The sequence below is a fragment of the Grampus griseus genome (genome assembly GCF_964374135.1).
Source record: "Grampus griseus genome assembly, chromosome: 1".
Classification (NCBI taxonomy): domain Eukaryota; kingdom Metazoa; phylum Chordata; class Mammalia; order Artiodactyla; family Delphinidae; genus Grampus; species Grampus griseus.
The window spans coordinates 168655814-168663599 of NC_139017.1; the positions used below are offsets into that span (position 1 = coordinate 168655814).

General features: G+C 58.4%; 1 protein-coding gene across 2 annotated transcripts in view; it reads left to right on the forward strand.

Annotated features, from left to right (window-relative positions):
* The window catches only part of CAPZB (capping actin protein of muscle Z-line subunit beta), a 136084-nt gene extending 128577 nt beyond the window's left edge, over nt 1–7507 (forward strand). Inside the window, exons 7-10 of one of the 2 annotated variants that reach the window (XM_082664069.1) lie at nt 1535–1600; nt 2238–2314; nt 3722–3834; nt 6655–7507. In XM_082664069.1, coding sequence (XP_082520195.1) covers nt 1535–1600; nt 2238–2314; nt 3722–3824 — 246 coding nt within the window. In that variant the 3' untranslated portion in view covers nt 3825–3834; nt 6655–7507. The remainder of the gene's footprint in view (nt 1–1534; nt 1601–2237; nt 2315–3721; nt 3835–6654) is intronic. The other variant, XM_082664070.1, reaches the window with a different exon arrangement.
* Nucleotides 7508–7786: the final 279 nt, after the last annotated feature.

Below are 7786 nucleotides of genomic sequence, written 5' to 3' on the forward strand. Positions count from 1 at the left end.
CCCGTTCTTCCGGTGCTGAAGGTAGTTAACCTTCCACCTTTGCCCTGCTGTTTTCACTGGTCTGAATTCACCTTGAGCTCTCGCCTTCCTGATCCAGTTCCTGCCTTCTCATGCTGTTTCTTGGTTGCCTATTTCAGCTTCCAGATTTTTTTGTGTTTTTTTAAACTTTGTATTTTATATTGGAGTATAGCTGATTAACAGCGTTGTGATAGTTCCAGGTGCACAGCAAAGCGACTCAACCATACGTATACATGTATCCATTCTCCCCCAGACTGCCTCAGCTTCCAGATTTTATTTCAGTAACAGTGGTGAGGGACTTCCCTGGTGGTCCAGTGGTAAAGAATCCGCTTTACAATGCAGGGGACGCGGGTTCAATCCCCGGTCAGGGAACTAAGATCCCACATGCCGTGGGGCATCTAAGCCCGCACGCTGCAACTACTGAGCTCACGCACCTCAACTAGAGAGCCTGCGTGCCGCTAACTACAGAGCCCACCCACCCTGGAGCCTGCTCACACCACAACTAGAGAGAAGCCCGCATGCTGCAACGAAGAGCCCCCGTGCTACAACTGAGACCCGATGCAGCCAAAAATAAATTAATGAATTAATAATAAATAAATCTTTCTAAATAAATAAATAACAGTGGTGACCGTAGCTACACTTCCACTCGGTTTAAACAGCGTTTATGCACTTAGCACTCTGCTAGGCACCTGTGAAGTGTAAAACAGGTACATACATCTGCCCTTAAGGAATGTATAATCTTGTGAGGGAAGTAAGCCTTAAACATAGGGTGGAAGTTGGGGGAGAGCTGCGCGTGCGTCATGACTCAGCGCTCGTGTCAGGGTCATCAGTGCCTTCTCCCCTCCTTGCCCCCTTTCCTTTTAATACTCAGAGTACTGATCACTGGGCCGGAACTGGCTCGCTGGGTCCCACCTCCTCTTAAACCCCCTCTGTCGTAACCAGGGATGCGGATTGAGATTCTCTTGTTCAAGTTCCACACGGTCACTCGGCCGGCCCTGCAGCCTCACACAGTAGAAGGAATGTAGGCTTGGAAGTAAGCATGGCTTTGACCCAGGCTCTGCTGTCACTCCCTGTGTGACCTTGGGCAGGTCACCCCATCTGTCTGAGCCTCGGAGTCTCCTGACACCCGGGTTTCCGGTCCCTCCCTCCGTAGCTGCCACACAGGCACGGCAGCGGCACGGCACTTTGGGGGCTCATCTGCGACATCAGGCCCCAAGCTGAGCCTGTGCCTGGCAGGGGTGGTCACCTGCGCCCTCCCTGCTGTGGGCTGTGGAGGTGGAGGTGGGGTGTGCTCCACAAGGGCGGAGCGAGACTCTCCCCTGGAAGCGGGGCCTCGGGGCTTCTGCGGGCCGGACTGTCTGCGACCTGAAACTTGGGTTGCTTTGTGCTGGGGCTCCCTCACTGGAAAAGTGGCCTTCGACCCCCGCCAGCCGGCCCCGGGCCTGCCAGCAGGGAGAACGGGCCCTGGGCCCTCACCCGGCTCTCTGACCTAGAGGAACATTCTGTCTCTTTGCAGATGGAGAAGGATGAAACCGTGAGCGACTGCTCCCCGCACATAGCCAACATCGGGCGCCTGGTCGAGGTGAGTGGGCCTCCTGCTGCCGCGGTTCGCCTCCGCCGCATGGGACGTTCGCCCTTAGAGCCCGGCTGCCGGGCTCCCGTGCTGCTCCCTCGCAGCTCCACAGCAGCCAGCAGCGCATTTCTCATGTTTTGCCCTGGCCTCGTGTTTCCTGAGCCTTCTGATTTGGATGCAAGCAGGGCCCAGCTCCAGAGGCACCCCCTCTACTGTCCCCCAAATACATGCACCCTGAAGACTCAGCTCGGGAGGCCCTAAGTCCTGCTCCCCCCGTCCAGTGGGTGCGAGCGGAGACCTGAGCTCAGACGGGAAGCAGATCCGGGAACACCAGTGGGCTCTGGAGGGGGAGCTTGAACTACACCTCAGCTCCCCCTTCCCCACGCCACCTGGAAGAAGGGGGTGCACGGGGTTGTTCACAGAGCTGGGGGGAGGGCTGGCGGGTGGTTGAGTGGGGTGGGCCAGCTCCCAGTGAGGGTCAGCCTGGGACACCGGGACTTGGTACTGGCGTCCTGGGCGCCAGGATGGGGAGGCGCTCAGGGCACACACTCACGTGCCTCCACCCTGCGGTCACAGCGGGGACTGCAGGGGCGCGGGCGGGAGGAGGGAGGGCGTTCCCGTCAGTCTCACCGGCCTCCTTTTCCAGGACATGGAAAATAAAATCAGAAGTACGCTGAATGAGATCTACTTTGGAAAAACAAAGGACATCGTTAATGGGCTAAGGTAATGTACCCCAAAGCACGGGCTTTGGGACCAGAAAGATGTGGATTTGAATCCTAGGTCACTGCTTAAGAGCTCTATGGCCTTGGGCCTCTGTTTCCTCCTTTGTAAGCCAGGGCTGAGGTATCTATCCTCCTTATACGGTTGTTAATGCAGGTTTTGCAAGGGTAGAGCCCGGCATACAGAGTGTGTACTCAGGATAGATGTGGGAATCAGAGTAGACTTGCACCATTTCTGTTTCCTGGGGCCCATTCACCCTAACAACATCGGTGCCCTTGTCCCTGGAGTCACCTCTCGGTCCCTCAGGCTGAGTCCCACCTAAAGAATCTGCCCGGCCCCTTTGGCTCCTGGGCCTGAGGATACCTCCAGATCAGACCCTAAGACGCAGGAGGGCATGACACCACCGGCCTCTGGTTGGCTGGTTTCCAGGGCAGCAGAGTGTCCCACAGAAAGAGCCCCCCGACCTGCTGCTTTCTGGAGAGGGACCCGCCACCCTGGGGTGCTCTCAGGGCTGTTGGCTGCCCCTCCCCACACGTCTTGTGCCCTCGGTTCTTCAGCGTCGGCCCCAGTGAAGGCCAAAGGGGGCTCAGGGGCTCGCTGGGTCCTCAAGGTCATGGTGGGCAGGGTAGGAGGCCAGAGCCCCTTTGGGGGGGCGGGTAGTGGAGGCCGCTGTGGAGCGAGACGGGCCTTGGAGTCGGGAGGCCGGGATCTCATGCAGCCTCTGTCAGCCAGAGCCGTGTGACCTTCGACCAGGGATGACTCCCAGTGGCCCTCCGGCCATCCAGGAGCAGGACTGCCGAAGGGAGGGGGTGGGATGGAGGCCGGTGTGCGGCCCTACACCACCACGCGGGTCCAGGGGCTAACGCTCTGCCCGTGGTTTCCTGTAATCCCCCACTGTGGACAGATCTCCTTTGGGAACAAGGAGAGGCAGGAAGCAGCTCTGGTTTGTGAATCTGTCCAGGAGACAAATGTTTTAGTCTTTCACTCATAGGGTTTTAAAAGATGGGGCCCACTTTGGACTCATCATCTTTCTGATTTCCTCCCTGCCTGTGGGGAACGTGGTCTGGCCCCCACTGGGTTTTATTCCACCCCCAGAGCATTGCTGTCCTCTGGCTGTTGAGCCTGGGGCCCCTGAGCCAGCCACACAGCCGCCTGGCCTGCAGGGTCCCCGGGCGTTGGCTGACAAATCGGAGAAGGCCGCGAAGAGCCTGCGGGGTGTGGCCTGAGCCCCTGAAAGCCGCGACCGCCGCCCGCAGGAGCCCCGCGGCAGAGCCTCCCCACCACAGCCCCGAGCGGCAGCGGCCTCTCTCTGCCTGTGTGTGCCCAGCACATCCTCTCAGCTGTCGCCCCTCGTGCTCCTGGGTCTCGTCCTCCCCTGCCGCTGCACTCACCTCTGCACACTCTCTGTAGATCTGTTGACGTTATCCCCGACAACCCCAAGTTCCTGCAGCTGCAGAGGGAGCTTTCCCAAGTGCTGACGCAGCGCCAGATCCACATCCAGCCTGATAATTAAGCCGCTCCAGGTACCCTGCCTGAGAGGCCTGAGCGCCGCCCCACTAAACAGGACTCACCAGCCGCCGGGCCCCGCCGGACCCTTAAACTCCACTAACCCCGTGTCTGCGGCTGGGAGCAGCCCCCTTAACGTGCACACTCACCCCGCCCCGCGTTACACGGACCTCAATCACGTGTGCGGTGTGTGTGCTTTGCACTCTGGGCGGGGCCGCGTGTGAGGGCGGGCCGTCTGGGCTTCTGCCCCTGAGCAGGCCGGGCATCGCCGGGCATCACCGTCGCCTCTCCGGCAGGAGCCGCTCGCCTGCGCCGCTCCCAGTGGCCTCCCGCTTGGCCGGTGGCTTTGGCGGCCTCTGCTGTGTGTGCAGCCGGGGCTTCGCCAGCTGTCCACCAAGGATCCCAGAAGCCAGATGAGCCCCGTTCTCTGTGGGAGATTGACTGGGGCTAGCCGACCTAAAAGGGGGCGGTGTATCGCCCTGAGTCTGAGGATGGAACACAGAGTGCGGCTGTAACCCCCGGGCCGGGCCTGGTACCCCCAAGACCGGGTGCCGCTGGAGCCGCCGGGACCGGCATAACCCTCTGCCCCTGGCGAGCTGCAGCTGTCCTCCTAAATGCCTTACGCCGATGGAGGGGCAGCAGTCTGGCTGTAGACGATGGCCAAGGACCATGACTTGAGCTAGTGACAGATACAGATGTGTGAAAGCAGTCAGCATCCCCGGAGAGGAGCAGGGAAACTGGTTTTAATAAGAGGCGTTTGGAAACCCAGCTGGGCAGGGCTGTAGGGCCTGGGCTTAGGGGCTTCTTCCCAGGCCCAGGGGCTGGACTCGGAGACCCTGACCCGGAAGAGGCCCAGTGGGGGGGACAGAGGTGGGGCGCCTGTGCAGCCAGGCGGAGCGGCTCTTCTGCAGCCGTGGGACCGCAGCACAGTCTGGTGTGTGTGTGTGCGTCAGGCCTGGGGCGTCTGTCAGCCTCCAGCCTCACGCTCGGACCGTTACACTCCCATCAGAGCATTAAGAAAGCCCCTTTTAAGGCGTTCCATATGGTGCAGTTTCCTTTCCAGCCCCTCAGCTTTTAGGGTGGGTCTAGAATCTTCTGGATCCCTCACCTCGGCTAGTCCTGTGGCCACCCACTGGAGGCTTTCTGACATAGATCCCCTGCAGCAGTGGGCAGCCTGGCACCTTCTGTCCAGGACAGGCCCTCCTTCCCACCTCCAGGCATTGGTTCCGAGCTGCTTGGCAGTGACCTTCCCGAGCTCCTTTCCCTAAACGAGGGTCCTGCTCCTTGCACCTCCAGCCGTTCCAAGCCTGACCTCCTGTTCCTTACCTGGTTCTAACTCTGGAAATTTCTCCTTTGGGGCGGTAGCGGGGGGCTGGGTACAGCCCAGGCCTGGCGTGCTCCTTCCCAGAAGAGCCAGCACCCAGTCGGGCCGGGGTGCCGTGGGAGCCACCACTCCGCCCACCGCATCCTCCCGCTGGGCAAGTTAGCCTCCCACTGGGAGCTTTCCAGAAGCCCGTGGTGGGCTGGCTGAGGTTTGCAGCCCGAGGGCCACCAGGGCCGGCGCCTGAGCCTTCCTTTGGCCGTCGCAGAGCAGAGCAGAGCAGAGCAAATGCTCAGAAAAGTGTATTCAGCGGCATCAACCAAAAATGTCAGCGTTTCTCGTGGGAATTTTTGTAGCTGCGCATAGACTCTTTCAAAGCCTCGTCTCTGCCTCCTCCTTCACCATCTCGAGGGCACTTCCCATGACGTCTCCAGGACTCAGTAGCCAGAATTCCACGTGGGAGGCTCCTGGGTCCTGCTTCATTGCCTTTCGCCCATATTCGGTGGGGGGGGGATTATTTTTTGGTCTCTCTTTCCCATTCTGTTTCACGGCCAGTGCGTGTCAAGCGTGACATTCCCGTGGCTCCACAGCATTCCTGCAAGGTAGCCTTCCACTCTTTCCTTCCACTGCTTTGAAACTGTTAGGAAGTTTACAAATAGTTGAGTAAGTTCCTGGTTAGCCCACACATCGAGGAAATCTGACAAAGTGATCATTAAGGTCATTGCCAGGAGCATTTCTCTGAGCCTCAGTTTCCTCATCTGTAAATTGGGAATAATGCTCAGACCCCTCCAGAATGCTTGTGAGAGTGAAGTGTGCCTGAGAAGCACTCTGTAAACTGTACAACCTCTACAAAGGTTAGCTGTCGTTCGCTCAGTCTAACCTGTGCGTAAGTGCACTCCCGTGAACATTTCCCCACAAATTCAGGATTTGACAGCAGCGACCCAGGGCCACTTACTTGTCCCCTCCTGCCTCTTGAAGTTCAGGCTGAGGGATTTTCTTGGCCAAGTTAACAGCTGATGGTGCCTTGCAGCCGAAGCCTAAAAGTGCCTGCCCGCAGGTGCTGCCCAGGCAGTGGGCTCAGACGTCCGAGGTGCCGGTTCCTAATGCTCGCCGGGTGGCCAGCCCTGCACCCTGTGCTTTGTAACGGGGTCCTTATCTCTCGACCTCTGGCCTGAGTCCACAGCTGGGCTGAAGCACAGACGGTCTCTGCTGTGGCGTGCTTGGAGGCCCACTTCTGCTTCAGGCTGACACTGGGATCTGTGCCCCAGAGTCCGGGTCATGCCCAGCCTGGTGCAGAGGTGGGCCGTGGCCTCCCCCGCGGGGCCGGCCTCGGGCTCTGGGCCCCTCTGCCCCCTCCGCACAGCTTGCAGCTCGCACTCCCAGAGGATGGGGAAGGGGGCATCCAGCCCAGTGACCCGGCCCCTCGCCCTGGATGCACCGGCAGGGCAGCCCTCGGCCCCTCGCCGCTGCACTCTTCCTGTTCAGCCTGCTAATGACAATTCTTCTCCCCGGACAGGTCTGTGCAGACTTTTGCAGACAAATCAAAACAAGAAGCTCTTAAGAACGACCTGGTGGAGGCTTTGAAGAGAAAGCAGCAGTGTTAAGCCTCTTCTTCCCAACTAACCGGACACGCTGCCGTGCGCTCACTAGATTCCTTTCTTAGAAACTCGTTTTCTGCTCCCTCCCTCGTCCCTTCCCTCCCCCCCCAGGTCACACAACAACTTGCATCACCACTGCACAGCGCCATCTCTCCCTGAGAATAAACCCTATAAACACCCTTCTTGTCTCTGAGGCCTACTTCCCACCACATTTTGCTATCAAAACTCAGTATTTCCATAGAAACCATGTTTTCTGTTTGCCCCAGCCCCCCCGTCTCTCCACCACCACCCATTTATAGGCATAAAATACACTGTCTGTCTGCCTCCCTTCCCTCCCACCCTTTTGTTACATTGGTGTAAAAAATGTAAAACAAAAAAATTTTATGAAATAACTGTGGTGTGTGAAAGATAGAAGAAAAACTGGAAATCTGATTCCACGTGTGTTTGGGAGTTGCTTGGGGTTGGGGGTTGGCGGGGACAGGGGACAGCTCTGGGAGAAAGGAGAGGTGGCCCTCAGCGTCGTCCCGCACGCCTGGCCCCTGTCCCGCGGAGACCACACGGTGGGGGGCGGGGACCTGCGGACCGTCCTGCTCTTCTGGCCAGGTGCTTTTCTGTCAATTTTTATGGAATGCAAAAGGAGTTTTTGTTTTATTTTGTTTTTTTGTAAAGCTTAAAAAAAAATCTACATCTTATACTTGAGCTTCCATACTTAAAAAAAAAAAAGGAAAAAAAGAACAAAAAAATAAATAAAAAGAAACTGGGATGCAGTTAGCACTGGCCTTGTGTTCTTTCTTGCCTGCCTTGCTGTCCAAGCATGTGTGAGCTCGGCTGGGAGGGCTGACCCCAGTGGGGGCGTGGGGCCCACGTGGTGAGCGAGCAGGGGGTCCTTGCAGATCTCCAGTGGCTTCTCTGGGCCCCCGCTCCGCGCAGACCCTGCCCCCACCTGTCCTGAACAGCTGGGGCCATCCCATCATCAGGTGTGATGGGATGGGGGCTCTCCCCCCCCTTTCATTTCAGCAAACACCTGCTCTGCGCAGGCATGTCCACACT